This window comes from Archocentrus centrarchus, chromosome 16 (genome assembly GCF_007364275.1).
Source record: "Archocentrus centrarchus isolate MPI-CPG fArcCen1 chromosome 16, fArcCen1, whole genome shotgun sequence".
Taxonomy (NCBI): Eukaryota; Metazoa; Chordata; class Actinopteri; order Cichliformes; family Cichlidae; genus Archocentrus; species Archocentrus centrarchus.
The window spans coordinates 24,369,898-24,392,969 of record NC_044361.1 but is presented as its reverse complement, the minus strand read 5'-3'; the positions used below and the strand labels follow the sequence as shown (position 1 = coordinate 24,392,969).

General features: G+C 42.3%; 1 protein-coding gene across 2 annotated transcripts in view; it reads right to left on the bottom strand.

The window, feature by feature from the left end:
* Positions 1-23,072, bottom strand: part of efna3b (ephrin-A3b) — a 69,162-nt gene that overhangs the window by 10,497 nt on the left and 35,593 nt on the right. For both annotated transcript variants that reach the window (XM_030749147.1, XM_030749148.1), the window contains 3 exons: positions 2,809-3,101; positions 2,071-2,136; positions 1,026-1,097 (listed from right to left, as the gene is read on the bottom strand). In XM_030749147.1, coding sequence (XP_030605007.1) covers positions 1,026-1,097; positions 2,071-2,136; positions 2,809-3,101 — 431 coding nt within the window. The remainder of the gene's footprint in view (positions 1-1,025; positions 1,098-2,070; positions 2,137-2,808; positions 3,102-23,072) is intronic.

The following is a 23,072-nucleotide window of genomic DNA, read 5'->3' as shown; positions in this document are numbered from 1 at the left end:
CTACCTTGGAGGAGTGCGTGATAGCTAGACAGGATTATGATTGATACCAGCATTTCTGGTTGTGTAATGGGTGGCGGGTAGGTAGGCCAAGCTAGATGTGCAGGTTGTTACTGTGTTGCTGTGCTGTTGCCACAACACTGAAAATCAACAATATGAACATGTGATAGGTGATCCCAAAGTCTGTCATTTATTGATTTACTGCTCAGCTTCTCCCTTAAATCACTGCCAAAAATGATCCAGTCTTATTGAGAACAGATTTCACATTATGCACAATTCCTCCATTCCTCCATATAACTCCAAATCGGAGCAACATAAAGACAAACAGGAAGCGCTTTCTTATAGGCAGGGGTTAACTACGGGATATCTGAACAAGCCCTGCTTTTCTGAATGAATTTTTATACTTTTTGTTGCGAATTTTCATAAAACTCTGTGTTCTCTGCTCATCCGGGTGAAAACGGCATGAAATGTGTGAAATGAATATTCATGTCGTTGTTTAGCAGGATCAGCAGCTTGCCAAGCCAGCTGGCGCTGTGAAGTTAACTGCGCTGAATATCATTTCACTTGGTTAGCCACTTTTGATGCTGCACGGTCGCACTGCCATCTATATCAATATCAGCGGTCAGCCTGCTGACACATTCAAAGGATAATGCTGCTGATCTTCTCCGGTACGCGTTTTTTTAACTGCAAACAAATCCGATGCAAGCGTGTCGCTTCCATGTTTGCAATAATCCGCTGCTGAAAATACAGCAAGCAGCAGTGATAGGAGATTGTTTTTTCTATATTTTTGACCTGTTTTTACAGATTTTCAGAATAATATGTTGTTGGTTTATGGAATTTGTTTTTAAAAAAAGGAAAGAAAGTACTGTCCTTTAACATTAATGAGGCACTTTGTAAAGCGCGGATAATCGGATTTCCTTGATTTGGTACTGAAGTGATCAGAATGAGTCTTTCGCTGTTTTAATGAATCAAGCTGCAACAGACAGATGTGCCTTACACTTATTCAACTTCCTGTGTGCATGACTCACCGAGCTCATCAATTTTTAGGCCTGGCGTATAGACTCCTTCTGTAGGCTCAGGCTCATCGTCCACATCAGAGGCTGTACGTGTGGGAGAGAGAAAGAGAGAGACAGAGAGAGAGAAGTAATTGAGTTGGACAGAAAAACAGGCAGCAGGGGTTAAACTACTGCCCCAACCAAAGGATTTTAATTACATCCAACATGACATCTTGAAGCATCCAATAGAGTGGCGAGGCAAGGGTGCAGGGTTGAAAAACCCCAAAGCACGCAGACTGACAAGCCACAATATCACAAGAAGCCCTGACAAAAAGATAGAGAGCGAGAGAGAGAGGGGAAAAGAGGGAATGTGAGGAGAGGCAGATCAAACTGAAGAGAGTCAGTGTGTAAAAAGGGATGGAGAGTGATGGAGTTGTGGGGGTGAAAGAGGGAGGAGAGGTTAATACTACAAAGGACCGGACAGGCCAGGGATCAAAGTCTGTGTGTGCACACGCGCGTGTGTGTGTGTGTGTGTGTGTGCGAGAGAAGTGAGTGAGAGCGGGTCGAGAGATTGAAGGGTGGCAGGAGAGTGAGAGGATAACACTACATATACATAGCCACCCACTGACCGCACATGGCAATAAATGGATTCTGACAGGGAGAGAGGGAGGAGGGGTGAAATAGAGAGGGAGAGGAGTAGAGAGGAAGCAGGAGGGGGTTGAGGGCCTTCAAAGCTGGAGCTGCTCCTTTTTTTTTTTTTTTTTGCTGGGAGAGAGAGAGAGAGAGAGAGGGGAAACGAAAGAAGAGTGAGACAGGGAAGAGAAGAAAAAGAGAAGCTGGGATGTGGGGGGGGGATGCTGTGAGTGAAAATACTGCAGGAAACTCAGCAGCAGTATTAATAGCTCTGCCTGTTTTAGGCTGTATTTAGATTGTGTATGCAGAGTGTGTGTGAGTTCGTGGGGAGCCTGGTGCCTTCCAGATGGGCAGAGTGGCCAGATGGGTCCAGATAAAGTCTGCAAACAAATCCAAGCTTTATAGGTCAAACATCACCTACGCAAGCACAAAGTAGGAGCCTTACCTGTGGAGCAGCAGACGTACACTCGTAGTCTCAGACAGGTGCGTCCATGGTGATGAGTGGGTGTGGCTGTAGATCACATAAGTGTGTATATCCACTTATTAATGATACAAATAATTCATTTCTTATCAAAAGTCAATATCCAAATTAAACCTCTGGCTCAGTATTGGCATGCATCTAGACTTCAAACAGTAACAGCCTGATGTTACGTTGTTATTGTGCAGTATACACAGTAGATGAGTAGTAGAATTAAGTCCTACATTAGTATCATCAAATACACACAAATGTGTACCTCATACAGCAGTAAATGAGCACTGCACTCATACAGTTTGTGTTTTGTAACATTTGTTTTTGAACTGTTTTATGATCAGCTAAAAGCTCCTTATTTAAACAGTGTCTTGTTGGCACAAGGTGCTGCACGTTAATTTGATTAGCAATCAACAAAATGGATGAGCTGCAGGGCGATATGATTAAATGTGAGGCTGCAATTTGTCATTCCCAAATTACTTGAGGACATTACTTGGATAATCTGAGCTGAATATTCAAAAATTAAAAAAAAAATTATACATTTAATATTATAACAAGTGTTTTTCAGCCTTCTGCTGTGGCCTCACTGAGCTCCACCTGGTTGATGACATGCTTTCTGTATTAACAAAGTTCTTTACTATTTAGATTTTGAGAGCATTTATTACACTAGAGATATTTATTAAAAAGATATCCGATAGGTGTGATTCCACTCACAGATGTAGTAATACTCCTGGCCAACGTGGAACTCATAGCCCAGCGAGAAGGCGCTGTAGCGCTGGAACTTCTCCGAGAACTTGATGGGCGCATGCGGGGCGTGAGGCCGGTTACACTCCCACCTCTTGAAGCCCAGCTGGGGGTCACAGTTCCTGTAACCGCGATAACTGACCATGTAGAGGACGTACTGTTCTCCGGTGCTCACCATGCGCTGGCTGTCGTTGTAATGAGGGCAGTAGATGTCGAGATAGTCGTTGACATTCACCTGCATTGTGTAGCCCTCCCTACGCAGACTGAACAAACAGAGAAGCAGAGAAACAGCACAGATTAAAATTCATGCAATTAAAATGTATTGGAATATATATCTCATTAGATTTTTAATGAAAGCACTAAATGTTGGTTGCATTTATAAAGTGATTCTTTTTTAATGCAGTGTTTAATTTATCCCACATTCACACAGTGATGGCTGCATTGGGCCAATTTGGGTTTCATTATCTTGCCAAAAGATAGTTGGAAAGGTGGACTAATTAGTGTGCGCATAAAAAGTTGTATTATGTGGGGAATCCAAATTCTGGTACTTTACAAACAACATTTTTAAAAATAGGTTTTTATGATTTTCATTTGAAATCAGTGCCATTACAAAGCTGAAGAGGGATGTTAGTATACATTATGAGTGCTAATTTTTGAGAACATTCATAGACAGAAGACACACACACACACGCACACACACATATGCTTTGGGCATTTCCTCAACACTCACTGTCACATACATCACTGCGCAGCAGCACCAGCAACGTAACCTCTCAGATCACTGCACGGGATTTTGTCTTTTGGATGTTTTCTGCTTGAACAATCACCGAGTGTCACACGAATCTTTGTTTCAGAGATATCGAGTTATTAATAACAGCAAGTGGCTGTGTGCTTAAAGAGTGCGAGTGCGTTTATTTGTGGCTGCGGGACTGCTGCATGCAAAGAATGCAGAGCTGGCTCTTCAGAATGGACTCAAGGCCCCAGGGCCACAGCTCCTTCTCCCGGTGTCAGCGCAGCGTTGTCCCCTAACCCCACTGCTCGTACATCAACCTGAGCGCAACGTTGCACTCACGTCAGCCGTCAACGTCCCGGCAACGTTTCTTCCCCCCCAAAGCTCATATATCAGCGTCAACCCTAAAAAAGATTCGGCTTGACAGGAAGATAAGGTCTGATTCTGTGTCTGGGAGTGTGTGTGTGTGTGTGTGTGTGTGTGTGTGTGTGTGTGTGTGTGAGTGTATGTATGTGTGTGTGTAGTTTCTGTGACAAAGTGAAATAGGTTCTTTCCTGACATCCAAAAGCCCTCTTTTTCTCCCCATCACAGACACAGGCCCGTATCTGTGAGACAGAGACAGGTTGCAGTTGTAAATCATACACACACCAATGAGCACGTGCATACACACACTTGCTTTCTCGCTCGCTCAGGTTTTTTAGTGGTGACACCATAAAATCACAAGGGGGCAGCAGTGCGTCATCCTCAGCCTGACTCTGCCTCTCTCCCTCTTTGCCAGTTCTAGGTCATGTCTCCACGGAGATTATTATTCAATTATTAAATGAAGATCGAAACACTGTTCTCAATGTCTCCTTCTCTCCATCATTTCTTACTGCTCTCTTTTATATCCATCCTGCATTTCTTTCCCTCCCAGCTCTTCATTTGTCTCTCATCTTTCTTTCAGAGTAACCTAAGACTAATTGTTCAGCCTTCATCCTTTACTCTCTTTCCCTCATCTCCCATCCTCCCGTCTCACTTTCTCTCATTACATCACTTAATAGCCTGCAGAGGAGATTTACTTTTTGTGGTATTAGTGGTAGAAAAATGCAGAAAATGCTTTAAGGGAACTATATTTATAGTGAATGCAAAAGAGAGAGAGAGAGAGAGAGAGAGATGTGGAAAGCAAGCGAGAAAGAACTCAAGTGAGGGATGAGTTCGGTTCCACCAGGGAGGCATGAATGTAAACTGAGTAGAAGAGGAGTGAAAGCAGGATAGAGCAGACAAAAAGTGCACAAAAAGAGGCAATTGGTGAGTTTTATGATAGCAAAGAAAAGCAAGTTTTGAAAGATGAAGGGATAATGACAGAAAAGAAAGTGAGAGAAATGAGGGGGAGGGCATCTCAGGGCATCTTGAGTAATCTGGAAGCAAATCACTCCTCAAAGATAAAAGGTGCCACAGGATTCGCACTGTGCATGTCCTGCTTTGGTTTGCAGTAGGTGCAAATGAGCGAATTTCTCTGTGGCATTTCCCCTAGCTTATAGTACTACGATTTGCCAGCCATTTATTTGTTATCTTGACATCTTTGCGGGTGTACACACATAAAATCCACCAAGTGACTGAACAGCAAATCCAATATTATGTAAAAGTGGCATCAGACCATAATATTCTTTTGTTTCATGCAGTGGATAAAGCAGAAAATCAGACCAATTTCAGAATGAGATTATAGAGCAGAGAACGTGTTGAGGGGGGATTGCATGGTATGTGTAATTTATTATATCACCCCTGCAGTCTAATTCATATATCACAATAATTCTGCTGCTCTTATATAAGCAGAAAGATCTGCTGAATTAAACCAAATGATCCTGAAGTCCAAACTACACACATGCATTAAAAAAGAGCTAGCTAAAGATGTGGGTTTTTTTTCCCAAATCAAATAATGACCTATTACATGACATGCAAGACAAAAAAGCCCCCCCAAAAAATGCAAAAAACACATGTAACAAATGTAATGTGGTACTTTTAAAAATTTTAACAATACAATGTAAACGTCAAGAACAATATAATGAAAATACAGTGTGTTTGTGTATTCGCTTTAAATGTACCGGTAGGTACACATTGTTCTGAATTTAAACTCTCATATTAGAAGAAGGACCCCAATCAGTTCCACACCAATGCAGCAAAGCATTTTAAATTTTTAGGCGTTACATAGGCGTCGGCAAGTCTAGAAACATTTCGGTATAATGCGGTTCAGTTCAACTACGGCCCCGATCACGTAACAAAACACTTCAGAAAACGCAGCCGACAAACAAACAGAAAGCTTTTAAGGTATAATTTATTGCATGGGTGTGACACTGCATTAGAATCTCAGGTTAATATATGCAGTATATGTATGATTTTATTAACATGCTTTGTTCATTATGTTCTTAACCACAGTGGTATGTACTAATGTACTGATGTTTACAGAGAAGTGCATTACTTTGTCTATAAAAAACCCTGTTTTGAATTCATTAATTAAACAGAAAGTGAACTGACAGTTACTAAAAGGCTTACGACCATCATTCATGCAAAGTGGCTGGATATGAAATATCTGGTGGAAATGCATCCTTTTCTTTTGTGAGAAAAAGCTGCGACAGTCACGTATCACTCATATTTTTTTCCTGCCGTCTGCTTCAAGTCCAAAGAAAAAGCAATAAATATTTTAATTTTAAAAGCTGATTTCCCCAAGAATCGTGAGCGAAACTCGCTCTGACTCAGAAAAATATCACAAAACCTTCAGCCTCATTTTTGGAATTTTCTTTTATTCCCCTCTATGATGCTGGAGTTTATTAGATCGTAATGCATCCTGAAATTCCAAACAAAGAGAGATGCAGAGATACAGTCCAGCAGATTATGAAAAGTCAGAATGTGCTGCTTGTGAATGCTCCCTCCTGGTGCCTCAGTTTCCCTTTTGTGTTGAGGCACCACTAATTTCCTCTCTTACAAGTGATACCTGGCTGATAACAGCGAGAGTCGGGAGACCTGGTGGGACATTTCATCGGCCCGGGCAGAGGTTTCCAAGAGCAAAAGATCACTTGTATACAGATCCACCAGAGAGATGGAGTGATGGAAGGATGAAAAGAAAGATGAGAGGGTTTATAGGACGAGACGAGGGGTAGTTGGGGTTAAAAACAGCAGACTCTAGCAACCAGAGAGCCAAGGGTGATAGCTGGAGGGAGTGCGAGCGAGCAACAGCTAAGAGCAAGATCAAAGTGGGCCTGGATCAATGTCACTACTGTAAAATCACATCAGAGAGTGAGAGACACAGAGAGAGAGAGAGAGAGAGAGAGTATGTTGCCTATATAAATCAGTCACAGGTAACAGAATGCCACAGAGTTACCCCCTATCTACCTATGATCTGCGTGGCCTGTTGGAAGATTGTATATCAATAAAACACTTGACACTAAGCACAATCGTTCCTTTTTGTAACAAGAGCTTTTAGGACTGGCTCACTCTGCTCTTCTCTCTTGGTTAGACTGAAGACTCTGTGGAAAACAAAGGGCCAGTGAGAGCCCCCCCCCACCCCGGACCATGTCTTTATGAGAGCAGCACACTGGTCAATATACTGCATACTGCGTGATGCTTCTATATGATAACGTAAGGTGTATGTCCAGGCATATTTCCACTATTATACTATACCAGCAGTCTGTGATTAAATGCTGAAACTGTTCTCATTTTTAACAATTATTCTAATGCAGGGTATTTTAAACAAGGCATGGTGTGAAAGCTCAGTGGTGCTGGAGCTAAGGTGGAAACTGTTACTTATTAAAGTATATTTTTCTCATGGCTTATTAAACCCTGCCACGACAGGTCAGGAAATGTGGGAGAGCACCACTTTGTAGCAAATGTTAAAATAGCTCAATTTCAGCAGCGGGCTCGAAAATCTCCATGGAAACAAAGGAAAAGGCATTAAAAAAAAAACACAATGTAACAAGTTAGCCACTGATACGCTAACATCAATTTCTGGGAATAAACAGTCCTTTTTACTGAAGATTGTTTGACATGTTACAGTTAGATGTTACATATGTAAAAAACAAAGAATAAACACTTCCAATTAGATGCTAGTTTTAGCATTCTTATTCTGTGCATCAGCTGGTTTACCATCATACTATTATGGAAGTTTATGGAGCCATCATTACAGTTAATACATTAGTCACATGATTTTACACACCGAGACAAAATGTTTGCTATGAAAAAGGTCAACCGATTGATTTTTTCCTTATTAGGGAAGTCTTATTTTTAGAGATATTTCTCAAAGTACAACCATGACATGACACAGATACCAAGTCATTTAGAGGTGTTATAATCTGCCGCTATCAAAACTATTAATGTGCCAAGATAGAGTAAGGCCAGGTATGACCCTAACACTTTTTCCCTCCGTAACTGTGATTCACTGAATTTCTGAACTCAAGTTCTTAAACTACTACCTCTTTAATGATTTGACCAACTTTGACTGTGGAAATGACATCACGGTTTCAGCCATGTTTACTTGGATTCTACCAAGGTGGTAATACACGCTGGGATAAGCTGAAGCCACACTATATGAAACACTTCTAAAAGTGATTTACAGTTTGTTTTTTTTTTTATTTTCTTGTGAGCTTTAACTTTTTTTCCCAGCAGCACAAACAGGCCAAACAATGCTCTAGCGAGGGCATGTACTAGTTAAATCTAACACATAATTAGATATGTAATAATATAACTACTAGGGATGGCACGATACCACTTTTTTATGTCCGATACCGATTCTGATATTTTACATTTGGATATCTGCCGATACTGATACAAATCCGATCTTTTTTTAAAAAAACAATTGTTTGGGTGCCTGGGTGGCTTAGTGGTGAAGCCAGCGACCACATACATATACCGCGTTGTGGTGTGGGTGGTGCAGGTTTAAGTCCCGGCCCGTCGCCAATTTGCCCCTGTGTCTTCCCCTGTATCCTTCCCCCATTTCCTGTCTCTCTCCACTGCCCATAAAAGCTGCTGTGGCCAAAAATGCAAAAAAAAAAGAAAAAAAAAGTTGTTTTTAAATGCCTGGATGCATTTTACATAAGTCAACAGTCTCTCACACAACAATCGCTCTATCACCTGAAACCTGCTGCTCCTATGTGAGAAGGTGATGTATTGGCTTATGGCATGTTGCAAATTTCATATATATATCGATTATTTTAGCAATCGAGTATTCTATTGATTATTCCATCGATTACTTGAGTAATTGGATAAGAAATACTTTTTTTTGTATTAACAGTTCACCTGCATATTTTAACTTCTGTATTGCAGTTTTTTTGCTGTATGAAACAAACAGCGGTGGATGGAGCAGCTACAAAGTTCTCTTTTCTTCACTTGATGATCAGGTGGTTGATGAAGGACCTCCAGCTCTTTCCCAGTAAAGTTTTAATGGTGGTTACAGGGGAGAAAAAGCTTCTTTTGGATGCTAGAAAAACATTTTCTTTAGCTCCACCTGAGCTCACCGTCTCTATAAGGGCTCCGCCTCTTTGCGCTTGTGCAGACAGACCACATAAAACAGCTGCCTGCTGCTGTTGCGTTATCAGTGTTTTTGTTCAAAGACTGTGGGCTGCATGAGCGTAATCTTGTAATGCTTTGTATTCACGAGCATTCTCCTAAAAACGTTTCTACTGCAGGTCTATATTTAGTCACTAATCAGGGATTAAAGTATAAAAAATATTTTGATGTGGAAGGGGTCCTTCCGGTACTGAATGATCACTGGTTCTAATGGCGGCACTCACTAGCAAACTGCGGTTATAGCGATCCATTCTGGGAGCTGAAGTAGAGAAAAAAATAAACAGATGAAATTCTCAGAACAGCAAGCACAACACACAAACATGGCAGAGAGCGGTGGAGGTGTGGAAAAACATGCCAGTGATGATCCACTTAGCGTTAAAGGGAATCCATCACAGTGACAGAGAACTTTTTAGAATCTGGGTTTTTTTTTCCTAACTCTTGCTCTCCACTCCATTCCAGTAGGTGGCGGTAATGCAGCTCTGAGCTGGTTTGCCAACTGCCATTAAACCCACAAGAAGAATAAGAAGACGACCACGATGGAGAACTGTAACGCAGCTAATGTGGGTGAAACGGAATATTGAAGCAACAAATTCGCTTTGAGGATATTTTTGTCAGGGGGCTGTGTGCTGGGAAGGGGTGGACCCAATCGCAGGACGCAAGAGACAGAACTAAACTTAAACTGCCTTATTAGCAGAATAACAGAAATGATACGAAAAACATGAAAACACAAAAAACCCGAAATCTCAACCTAGGCAAAAAACACTCACGAAGCCTGGGAGAAAGAAAAAACAAAAAGAACAGAGGAAAACTGAGGGCTTAAATACAAACCAGGGAATTAGGGCACGTGAAAACAGGGGACGACAGGTGAACCAAATGAACCTAATGACACAGGGGAAGCAAAACTAAACACAAAGCACAGGGAACACGAGACTGTCAAAATAAAACAGGAAGTGACGCAAGGGAACAGGGACGCAGACCTGACACTGAACACGGGGAAACACAAGAAACTAGAAAATCAAACATAACCCAACCCCACAACATAAGAAAAACCCCAGAACAGACAAATTAAAGCCAAACCAAAAGCACACAGGGTCCAACAGACCCTGGACCATGACAATTTTATAATCAAATTATTCGAGTTGCTCAAGGAATCCTTGCAGCCCTACATTTCATCAAGCATTTTTGTGATATTTAATGGATCGGATTGCATTTTTTATTCCTTCCCGATATCCGATCCAGAAATTTAGGTCAGAATCGGCCCGATACTGATACTGAATATCGGATCGGCGCATCCCTAATAACTATTCCATAAAATATAGCGTTAGTCAAAAATACTTTTTTTTTTTTTTGCAAGAAATTTTTTCCCTGTCAAATGCGCAAACAGCTGCTTCCACCTTTGAAAATTACAACCTGAGGTCAGGAAGGAAGTCGGAAACACCGAAATCATGCCTGATTGATGGAAATGAAAGTGTTGCAACTTTCTCTGAATTATAGCCATACCCAGTCTCCTCCTCTCCCACTTGCCAGTTGTTTAAACCATTATTTTGATATAAAAACTTCTTAACTCCAGGTTCACTGGAAGGCATCACAGCTGCACCATAATAAAAATGACTATCACTCCACGCAGTGTCTAACTTTGAAAATAGTTTTGTATTTCACAACATTTCACTGTAATAAATCCTCATCAGGCAAGAGCCGCAAGGAACATATACTGTAGCATATACAGTAGACGAGAGGTAACGTTTACTTATTTAAGTATGTATGTTTTAATAATAAATAATAAATCCTTTATGTGTTTTTCCTTTGTAATGGTACATTTTTTAAGAAAGGACGTGTGACGCTGTATTTTTTCAAGCCATTTGATTGAAAAAAAAGGAGACTAATTTTTTTTCTGTTTTTATACTTCCATCAATCATGACTAAACATTGTAAGATTCTAAAGAGTAATCATTATGAAACCAGCACGTTAGGCTTCAGCAACACAGCTTTCCAAAGTTACTCAGCACACTGAATGCTAACATGTTTTCGGAGGCCTCTGAAAGCCTGATCTGCAGGGCATGTGTGGGCACAGGAATGATTTATGGATGAAGCATTTAATTTAATCTTTCTAATTATTTGCTGATCAAAAGTGGGAAACCACAGGTGGCTGATTGGGTTGTAAGACTTTAAGTGTATGTTACTGTTTGGGACTCAGGGAACTGCCAAAAAGCCCATGTGCCAAGATAAATCAAGGTTAAAGAAATCAAAAGAGACACCGCTGATGGGCACAAGGTAGGGCTGGATTAAAACTTGTCCAGCAGTGTTGCAAATGATTGCCAATCAGGACTTAAAAGCCACCTTGCCTCCAGAGGCCAGACTTCTTAATCCCATCTCAGTTCGCTACAGAGATGCTAACATTGTTGCGGGGGGACTCCAATCAGCCAGCGGAGTACTAGGTGTAATTGAACGGCTCCCCTGGTGAATGGAGACTCCCAGAGATCTGTAGCATCAATGAGGCCCTCATCAAAGGCAGACAGGAGTCCTTCCCAGTGTATCCTCCTCTTCCAAGTCATTCTACTCTGCCTTTCTTTATTTTCTCTCTTTTGTCTCATTACCTTCATCTGTTCTCTCCTAATCTGTTTCTGTCTGCGTTTAGTACCACATAAGAAGACACACGCAAGACAAATGTTGAAAAAGAAGTTGCGAGGATGCGTGCCCAAATGATGCCATCTCATTTCATACTGGCTGACAATAAACTTGATCACATCTCGCTGGATTAGTTAAAGAACATGTACAGTATGTGTGCCTATGCCTGAATGTGTGTGTAAAGCGGTGTTTGATAGGGTGTACGGGTCGAGCTGCTTCTAAATTCTCCCCGTTAAAATCAATAGCTGTCTAGAGTGTGTCCAACAGACTGGAATATGCTGCCTTTTCTCAAGGCCACAGCACACACTTCCTCTCACGAGCACACACATACAGCCCAGGCCTGCTGAGCGATGTTTCATCATTGGTAATTGATCAAAATATTACAGCTAACAGGATTTATTCCCAAGCGGCCTCACACACACACACAGCACTGACATGATCACATGAGAAGCATTCTCCAATTCCCTTTTTTTCAAGCTTTTCAAAAGCTGAAAAACTATTTTTTTAATCATTTTCTTACACCTTCTTCCTCTTTTGATTCATTTTTCAGCTCTCATTTGACTTTTTGTCCGTCTTTTTTGTCCTGTCCTATCCCTCTCTGTCTTTCCCTTGTTGTCTTCCACTCTCTGTCTGTATATATCGACTGTACAGAGTGTGAGAGACTGTCCCAGCAGCACAAAAACTAATGGCAGGCGTTATTAGCCCTTTGAACCGCGCCGTCTCGCTCTCGCACAGAGCCACATTCAGCAAACACACTCCCGCACCATTATGTACAATAATAAGCATGTTCTCCTCCACATGCGTGTTTCTGCAATCAATCATACATGCGCTTTTTTTGTGGCTTTTGTTCAAACACTCATGACACAGATGGATGAATGTGAGGAAATTAAAATGAACAAACGCGTGGAACACCAGATGGCAAAAGCCGAGGACGAAAAACACATGCTGAATGAGACAAAAACAAAAGAGCCAGAGGAGATCAGAGACGTGGCGGATGAAAGCGTGAATGACAAGACCAGGAAGGAAGAAAGACAGAATGCTTCGATTAAGAAAAATGTTGTTTAACCTGTGAGTAAGACCGGGACTTGTGGTCTTTACCTTAATTTGCGTGTTTATTGATTTTGTTTTCAGCTTTAATTTATTGTCCATTTCACCACCATCCCACCCACACAGCCTATTTTACGCTCCAAAGAGTTTCTTCACTTTAAGGCTTCTTTTATCTCTCAAACCCCAAGTGTCACTCTCCATGTGTCTGCCAATACAAACCCATCTTTCCTTCTAATTCTGTCACCTTGCTGCCATCAAGCCTCCCTGCGTTGCTCTATCCCTCTGTTTCCCCACATCTCCCTCTGTCTCTGTTCTTAAAGCCCTTACATGAGCAGTGGTGATCCCATCAGACACTGGGCCAGGAGAGGCAAAGAGGCGCACAGAGAGGAGAGACTGTATGTTCCCTAAGCTCTCCCATGATTGATAGTGATCCTGTCTGATGGCTGTGTATAGACTCAGCACTCAGTGAGACATTACCCTCTGACCCAGCTATTGATTCTTGCATTCACCGCCCCAAACACACAACGCTAGCCTTGACCCCCCACACACTCGTGCCGTGTGTACAGTCCTACAGATTGATAGTTTTGCGGTGTCCTGTGAAACCTGATCAATCTGCTGCATAACAATCGCTCTCCCTGCCTGCCTCAGCCCACTTCCTGGCCGAGTCACACGGCACCAGTGTCCCATTGACTGATGTGTTTGGGTCGGGGAGGCTTGAATATCAGGGCTGTGGGGAAAAGAGCTCCAGCACTGGGATAAACGGTTCTCAACAACAACAAAAACATTACTCAGATCCCTCTCTTGAGTCACATTAATAAGGGATCCAGGGCAAGAAACGGCGCTTGCCAGGCGTAAGGACAATGTAGAATGAGAAGAAAAGCCATCCATCAAGCAGACCCGGGCCAGGCATTATTTGCAAATAATTCTTTATCTGCTTGAACTTGTTTTAACCTACTTGAACTGCAAGGTGGGTGGGGCTGGCCATATAGAAGGCATGAGCTACTTAACCAAACTCAGCGAGCTGCTTTTCTGTGCCATATCCAGCTGTGTGGCTCTGTGGGACCAACTTGGCTAATGCAAGAAAAAGGAGCACTTCAAACTAGGTGAAACAAAGGCTCAAAAGTATTTGAAATCCTTGCGTGACCCTCAGCCAATATCAAAAACTTAAGTTAAACCCAGAGAGAATATTTTCACCATTGTAAGTCAAAGAAGGCAAAGCCAGAAAGAAAAAAAGAAGGAAGAGAGAGAAGTGCCAACCGAGCTCCAGCCTAATGGGCTGCCAAGACAAAACCACAGCTGGCTTTCAACATTAGTCTCCATGACGACAGAAGAAGCCCTTGCTATGGTGCTATTGTAGCAAAAAAAAAAAAAAAGGAGAGGGGGTGGACTACTGGGGTTCATTGCTTTGTGCAAAAACCCATCCCCTCTTTATCCACCATCTCCCCTCTGTGTCTCTAATGGCTAATTAAGTACCACTTATTACTCTTTACCATTATCACAAATCATCAGCTATTACTGTGGCAAATTCGGTTTCACACTGTTTTTAGGTGGAGATTTTCTTTTGTTACATCTCAGTTCGGCTGCAAAATGAACATAAAAATAAAGGCTAAAAGCAGTCGGCGAGAGCAGGGGTGTGTTTTTAATGGCTGCAAGGCAAAACCTGAATCGGTCGCGTCCTTCATAACCAGCGAGACATGCAGGGTTTCACTTGTGCGTAAAGGGGACACTTTTCCAGAAACGTACAATTAACCTACCAAGTACTTGGGGTACAAAGTATTGACATGGCAATATATATTTCATTTGCTATGGATGCACTGGATTAAATATTGACATTTCTATTTAGCATGTGGTGGCTCTAAATGGATGCAGCTGACGGGCTGACTTACCAGATTTACTCCTTTATGACTCATCATGGTGGGAGCTTATAAAAATATATGAGGGAAAAGTTAACAGAAATTTACAAACATGAGGTGGAGAAGGGGGGGGGGGGGGTGGCATACAGAGCGGGGGAAGGCAAGTAGGAGAGATAATTATGTGAAATGACAAAAGATTAATGATAATATAGCTGCACAATAACACAATAATTACATAACTCCTGCTATTTGCCTTTTAGTGCTGTTATTCTTCTTCTGTTACACAGATATTGTCATACGCCCTAGATTATTGCCTTGCATTGTATCATGCATTCCTGCATTGTGATACTAGCGATATGATGACACTTAACATCCTAATTAGTATACCATTTGTTTCTATGCGATTCCCACTCCTACTAAGTACTATGTCATAATGACAAAAACTCCTCCCTGACCTTTCAATTTTCTCTGAAGAGACAAAGCAGCGAGGCTCGAAACAGAACAAGCACATTTTAAAGGCAATTAAAAGCTTTGTTACTCTCAGGGTAAGATACACCAAAGTGGCGAGACGCATAGTAGACTTGGTTGGACAAGCAGGCACCAGCATGAAGTCTTTAAGTGTTTAAATGCATCTGGGTATTCTTGTCAGATAGAAGATGACATTGAGCTCGAACATTTCTATTAATAAATTGTGACAGGGAGAATTAATTACATATATTCGTATATACTAGCTCGAAAAGGCCTGAAATTAAAGAATGCCGACTGAAGTGCACTGCTAATCTAAACAGTAAGAGTTCAATTACCCGTTTAGGAAAGATGTAATCAATGGAGTAAAACAATGAAAGGAGAAAAGAAATAACTGCTCTCTGAATAACAATGAAAAACAATGTTCTGCCTCACTTGAACTTGAGAGTTTTCTATTTTTAGCTTTTATCAAAGCTGAACATAAAAGACAAGCGGAGCACAGATGTTTCAGCGTTAAGACCTTTTCCAGCGTGCAGGCCAAAGTGATAACAGAAACAAAAGGATTTTTTGGGGGTGATAAATGAGCTAAAAAAACTATCAATGCCAGATTTTAACTCAACTCAGCGACTGGTGCGGAAACAGAAACTTTGAGTTTGGGGAGTATACTTAATCACTCAGCAACTGTGTGTGCGAGGAAGAGGGGGTGGTCTCTGTTACTCATGCAACTGTATACGCTTTGCTTCACTATGCTCAATCATTCCTCCTAACCAGGCTTGAGAAATGCTACCAGTGAGAGCCAACGCTGAGCTCTGAATGGGGCCTGCTGCAAGAAACATCCTCACGCTCGGGTTTAGCGCTTTTCAGAGGAACGCTATTTTAATTTGAGGGACAATAAACCAGGAAAACTGGACAGTTTGCACAGTATTCCTGCAGTATTCAGATAATCGAAGGCACACACATGCTGGCCTCGTTTGCCATGATAATGCAAATACACTGTGAAGTGCAGTTTGAGTGAAACTGATAGTGTAGGATTATGAACATGAAGCCTTAGATCATGTTGATTTTATAAGCTTATCGTGCATCTCTGTGCGCATGTTTGCGGGTGTTGGTGTCGTTGTCTGATGATGTGGCTGACTCTCTCCACTGAACATGAGCAGACTGTCAGACTCGACAGTCTATCAGTACAACATCCGTCTCGCATCCCCTCCTACGCCCCCCCCACCCACACTATCACTTGTTTTGCCCTACTCTCCCTCCTCTATCTGTCCATCCTTATCAGCGTCCTTCCATCCGTCTCTCGTTCAATTTTTCATTTCAGGTTCAATCTTTTTGACGTCTGCTCACTCCTCCTCCGACACCTCTTCCTCCCTTTCTGTCTTCCTCTGTCAATCTGTCGTCCCCGCCCTCTCCCTCTCCCCCCCACTCTCTCATGAAGTCGATATGCCTCTCGATGTGGTGGCGAACTGCCAATCATCATGTGACAGTCAGCAAAATGTGCTTTCATCTGGACCTTGTGTTTGTGTGCCTGTTGAAGGGGGCTTTTCTGAATGCATGTGGGAGGATGCATTGAAAATAAACCATCACAAAACAAAATTTGTCGCCTGAAAAACTATTCAAAGATCCCTCAAATGTTAGTGTCCATCCCTATGACAGAAGTGGTTATCTGCCCTTTTTCTTTGCTTTACATGTGTATGAGTTATATGCAAGTGTACAAGTGGCTCACAAATGCACAGTACCTGCATGTGAATAGAGTAAATGGGAAACGGGAAGTGGCAAAACACTTCTAAGAAATAGTATCATGAACATGGATAAGTTTTTTTTTCCTTCTATGTTTTTGTGTGTGTATGTCATGCTTTGTTGTGACTTGACATCTTTTGCACAGACTGATGAGAAAAAAAAATGCAGCAATACTGCTACAGTTTTCTTTGATGAGCTTCTTTGGGTTTCACTCTTTTCTTTCATTCTAACTATTGAGTTCTTCATCTTTTTATTCTAAAAACAAACTGCAGCTGCTGCTGGAGGCATAAAAACATCACATTGTGTGTGCCCAGAGGTATTTCTCAAGAGAGAAGAGAAAATGAAAAAAAAGTATCAGTTCAATCACTATTGTGTTTTATACTCGGGAAAGAAGTTAGTTAGCATTTATTCATATGAAGACACAGCAGGTTGGTTACTTTAAGTAAAGTTAAGTCCTTTGACATGCAAACATGCACCTGTGAGCAATGCTTAATCATGCGGCCAGTGGGCACATGGGTCCATTTAAAATCTGATGCCTATGCCCAACTTTAAGGTTTATGGCTATGTTGGTGTCTTTCTGAAATGTGTTGTATTTTTTTTGTACTTGAGCGTTTATTCAAAGGGGACAAAGCTGTGGGATGTGTATATGAGCTCTCATAAAGTCAGCCCACGTCCCAGTGCAACATCCTGGCCATATAAGCAAAGCCTGCTCTGCTCTGCTCTGCTTTGCTGCTGGAATATGAAATATGCATGGGCCATAAAGAGCATATGGACCATCCGTCTCAATATCCGCTACAGAAAACCATCAAAAAGATCATTAAACCCAACACACACAGGCTCCCTCGCGCGCAAAGACGTACACACCAAATGGCACACAAACATGCACTCCCACGTCGTGCATAATGGTTTATCAGTTTCAGCACCAACTTTTTGCTGACAGTGCACACGCAATAACAGTGAAAAGCATGCACGCGCACGCACACACACACACAGTCGAGCAAACACTTTTAGGCGAGGGAAGAGATTTGACACTGATTCGTGTACATTTTTCACATGAAATTCCTAGTGTTGATGTAAAGACATTACAAAGAGCTGCAACATAACAACAGGCGAAAGGAGTCTTCACAAAGAGAAACATGAGCAAATGCCTTGGCTGTCTCAATGACATAAACAAACACACATCCACATGCATGTGCCACCCCACTAAGCTGTCACCCTGTTTTTATTTTCTCTGCCACACTTCTGTCAGGCTCTGTCACTGTCAGGCTCTCCGGCCCTCCACTGCAGGGAATTAAAATTTAATATGAGACACACGGGGAGTTAAAAAAAAAACAAAAAACAAGACACATGGACAGACAGTCCAGCAGACAGACACATACATCGACAGAACAAATGCATAAATAAAGAGGAAATTCAAAGAAACTGTTACCATCCTGGAAGAAGAAGAGGGAGGGATTCAGGAAGGGAAGGTGATGAAGAAGAAAAACTGATTAAATGATTTAGGGAGAGAGTAAATTTTCATTTACACAAATTTTACTGAAAACACAGGCTACCACTGGGGCAGAAAAAATAAGACCCTGTATCTAAATCTATCCATCTGTCCTCTTTCATCCCAGCCCTTTTTCTTGCACATCTCTCTAATCTTTAACTACACTGTATGTCAGCGAGGAGTCTGACACTAAGTCAGTGTCATACTCTATCATCCATGCAGACAGAGACGGGAGCACACACAAACAGGACAGCTACAAGACGGGCTTCGTTTCCATCTAATCTCTTTACTCTTTCAGTCAGCCTTCCTTCATCCAGCTTCCCCTAAAAGTTGTCAGCTCAGGTGAGCACAACATCAATCTGCTAATGGGCACTGCTCTCTAGTTACTTCACTCCGCTGCCTAAAGAGAGCATTATAGTCAGCGAAAAGCTCTCATTTTATTAAGAACAAAGCAACAATACATGGTAGACAAGATTGCGTGTGTGTGTGTATGAACTCTTATTAAGTAAACCTCCCCCACAGCTAGTGCGAATCAACATGGTTGTTCTGACCAAATGTCCAATGTCCAGTGAAATCTCCCTAAAATTATATCCCCATGAGTGCGTGTTCTTTGCACACAGTATATCTGGTTTCTTGATGCAGCCAGCAGAACATGACTGAGCATTCTCACAAACAGGAGCTCGTTAGCAACATACTGTTGACGAGCGAGTCCGTCTGTGTTCACCTCAGCATCCAACTTAATTTAGAACTCAGTCCAGTCTCTCTTCTTCTTTAAATTCATTTATTTTGTATTTAGTTATCTTATTCGTAAGAAAATCTATTAAAAATCTGATTCACACTCAATCAAATAGACACAATAATCTCATAATTGGCTCCTGGGCACAATTAGCAAAGATCAATTTTCAGCTTGATACCACCTGACATTGATACGGAAAGTCTTGACTTCTTTCCTTCTTGCAATTTTTATGTAGGCCACAAAGTCTTGTGACTTTAACGAGCTCCAACTCATAGTAACCTGACTGTTTATTCACAAACTGATTAGGACTCTGAGAGAATCCTGGATGCCCAAAATACCTCCACCCAACTCACGAATATATTTCCCAGATTTTACTACCTAGCTGGGGATCCACTACACCTCCAGTTACACTACAGCACACCCCATATATTACCAAATGCAAATGTTGCATGTGAATACAACAATAGAAAGGGGAAAGTCATTGGTACACTGCTCCTTTCTGGATTTAAAAATATCTCTTTTGAAACCAGATGTGCCACCTGCTCACCTCAGCTGCCGTGGAGCTCTCTTGACAAACTGACTCCCTTTCTTGTAAAAAGCACTTTGATTCAGCCAATTTCAGCTTTATGAAAAGATGCTGGTATGTCTTGGGAGACCGTTGTTGTGCCTTTACTGAGGGTGTTGTGTATGTGTGCACCAGGCTAAGGATTGATGCCGTGCTCATAGGTGCGTATAGTTCTTCGAAGATGTGTGTAAGAACACAAACAGGCACAACTGACATCCAGAAAAAAACAAACACACACACACACACACACACACACACACACACACACACACACACACACACACACACACACACACACACACACACACACACATACACACACACACACACACACACACACGAGAAATGAATCAACGGTGTTTGCTATTTGACGTTTTTGTCCCCTCTGGCAAGGACTTTCTCCCTCACTCTTTGTCCTTATTCCCCTTCAAACACTTTCTTTCTCAGTCTTTTCTGTCTGACATCACCTGTTCTTCTCATCTTCTGCGCCACTGTCCGCCCTCTCTCTGTGTGTGCCACTACCAATCTATCCACCGTAGTGTAAAGTTGTAATCCCTTTCCTTTTCATTCCTGTCGTTTACATCCTTCTCTATCTTAGTAATTATCTCTCTGCCCTGTCCCCTCGTTGCACCTCCTGTCATCCATCTATCTGCCTCTATGTAAAATATCTCCATCTGTTTTCACTTCCATACTCCATTTCGCATTCCCTGCCCTTCCTTATCTCACAGGACTGACCCCTTCATCCTTCTATCTCTCCCCCCCTCATCAGCACCCTCCTTCTGCTTCCCTGCCTCCATCTTTCCGTCCCTCCCCCCGTTTCACGGCACGACTGAAACTCAAACCCGTGCTTTATTGATGGCCCATGCGGTCAGCGATTTGCTTAGCGCGCATTCCTGTCCGGGGCCATGGAGGTTGTGAGCAATCTGGCGTTGGGTGTTAAGAAAGAAGATAAAGCGGCATCAGAGGCCGCAGTGACCGACTCGCCCGCCCATTAGTTTGCTGTAATGTTTATCATTACCGCTGAGCTGAGACTACCAGCAGCCAGCCGGCTCTCGCTCTTCTTGTCTGAACTCTGAACCTGGTTCGTCTCTCGGAGGCAGAGTTAACGCGCTCATCGGCTCATGTGCAACAAACTCCATGTGGCACCCTCTGTGTTTCTTCCACTCTCTACCACCTCCATTTTTCAGCCTATCCGACACAGACGTCCTCATCCCATCTTTTCTTCGTTATTTTTTTATTCGTTATTTTTCCCAGAGTAACAGTAAATCAAAGGAGTGGTAGTGAGAGGAAAAAAAAGAAATGATGAGGGGAAACGTTCAAGTGGACAGTTAGGGATGTGCAATAAATTCAATTCAGTTTTATTTGTATAGAGCCAAATCACAGTCGCCCCAAGGTGCTTTTAAATCAATTATGAATATTACAAAGTGCAATATTACCAGCAGCTCCGTTATGATTTAAATTTTTACTGCTCCCTTTAATGTTGTGATCTTGTCATCAGAAACTCACATATTAATATGGGAGTTTTCATTTTAAAATACGTCAATATCTGAGTGTTTTTAATATGTAACGAAACAAAAGTTAATTTCCCCATAATGTAACAATGGCAGCGTGGCAGTGTATTGTTTAGCACTGTTGCCTAGCAGCAACGAGGCTCCTGGTTCGAACCCCCTGGTTGGCTGTGGCCTTTCTGAGTTTGCACTTTTCTCTGATAGTCCACAGACATGCATATTGGGTTAACTGGTTGTTCTAGATTGGCTGTCGATGGGGACGTGAGCGTGAATGTCTGTTTCACTGCGTTACCCCTGTGATGGACTGGTGACCTGTCCAGGGTGTGAGCTGCCTCTCACTCAGCATCAGCTGGGGGCAGGCTCCAACTGAGTAAGCGGTTAAGTCAATGGAGGGATGGATGTAGAACATCATTCAGACTTTAAATTGCAGGTCATGATTAATTACATTATTATAAATCACTTTATATTATGTAGAGAAAACATTTTTTTTTTAAAAGGGAGAATAGAGATGATTTTCAGCTCTGTGATATAAGGATCTTTATCTTTTCGTGACTGCAAATTGCAGTAAATTAAATATGTAGGGATCTGAGAGTGCTGGTGGGGAGGAGCGAGATATATTTTTACTGTTATCTGGTGTGCTGAACAAAATCTAGTAATTCACTGAATTCATTGTACTGCATACAGTGGATGATAAAGAGAGAGGTTACATACATTACAGGTGCCACAAGTGTTCCTGCCAGCTGACCTATCCTCGCATGAGTAAACCGTTCCATATGTATGCGTGATTTTGTGCGTGCGAGTTGGTTAGTGCATTCACGTGGATTTGTTTGCCATGTGTGTATCATCTGTGAGACCGTCTTGCGGATGAGGACAGCTGCTTCAAAGATAGCAGTGTGAGCTTTTGTTCTGTCTCTTCAATCAAAGTGCTTCCCCACAGCTCGGCCTGCCAGACAAAACCAAAGTCAGCCAACACTCGGCTCAAAGCTCGGCTCAGTCGAACTGAGAGACAAACAGAGAGAGACAGAAAGAGAGAGAGAGGAGGAGAAACACTGAGAGAGAGAGAGACCTGTGGGTGAGAGGCCACAAGGTCTGTTTCTGTCTTTGGCGCAATGTGATGAAACCGGCAGGCAGCCAATCAGACATGACGACGAGCCAACCGGGGAATAACCTGCGGGTCAGCCAGCACGGCGACACGCACACACAGCGCCACGCACACACAATCACCACCATGTGCTCGTTTGAATCGCCGCATTGTTCGCCGAGGTCTGAGCACACTTTTCTTGATATCAAGTGTTGCATGTAGACAGTAATTGGATTGGTTGTAATTGGTTGTGGTCGGCTAGTTTGAATAGCAAATGCTGGCTTTGCATAAACACACAAATTAAATCCTTGTTTATGATGTGTGCACATATTTTTGTGCTGATTTATGTTTGTGTGGGGGGTAAAAAAAAGCAGTCCTTAAGCTAATTCTGCTGGAGACAGAAGATGGTAGTAGTGAAACTGGTGAAAAAGAAGGAGGAGTGAGTGATGTGTGAAACACATGAGCAAGAGATGGAGGGAGCATGTGAGGGTGGACAGGGAAAGAGACAGCAAGAGGCCAGAGAGGTCAGCAAGAAAATGAAGGGGAGGGCGAAGACTGTTCTGATGTTTCTTGCGGCATGAGGCTTCATGCGTGGCTAATGTGCTGTGTGTCTGTGTGACCTCCTGTCTGAGGCAATGCTCCGTTACAATGGGTCATGCTAGCTATACCGACGAACAGACTATTGTTCGTTAATATGTAGCATGTGTGTGTGTGTGTGTCATCCTGGTGTCTCTGAGTCTTGTGCATGCCAGTGAATGCAGCAGACAGACAGCCAGCATGTGTGTCTCCTTCTCTCTCATGCACAAACACATGGACAAACACACCCATCAGCAGCACATTCATAAACACTAAATGAGACAAAGA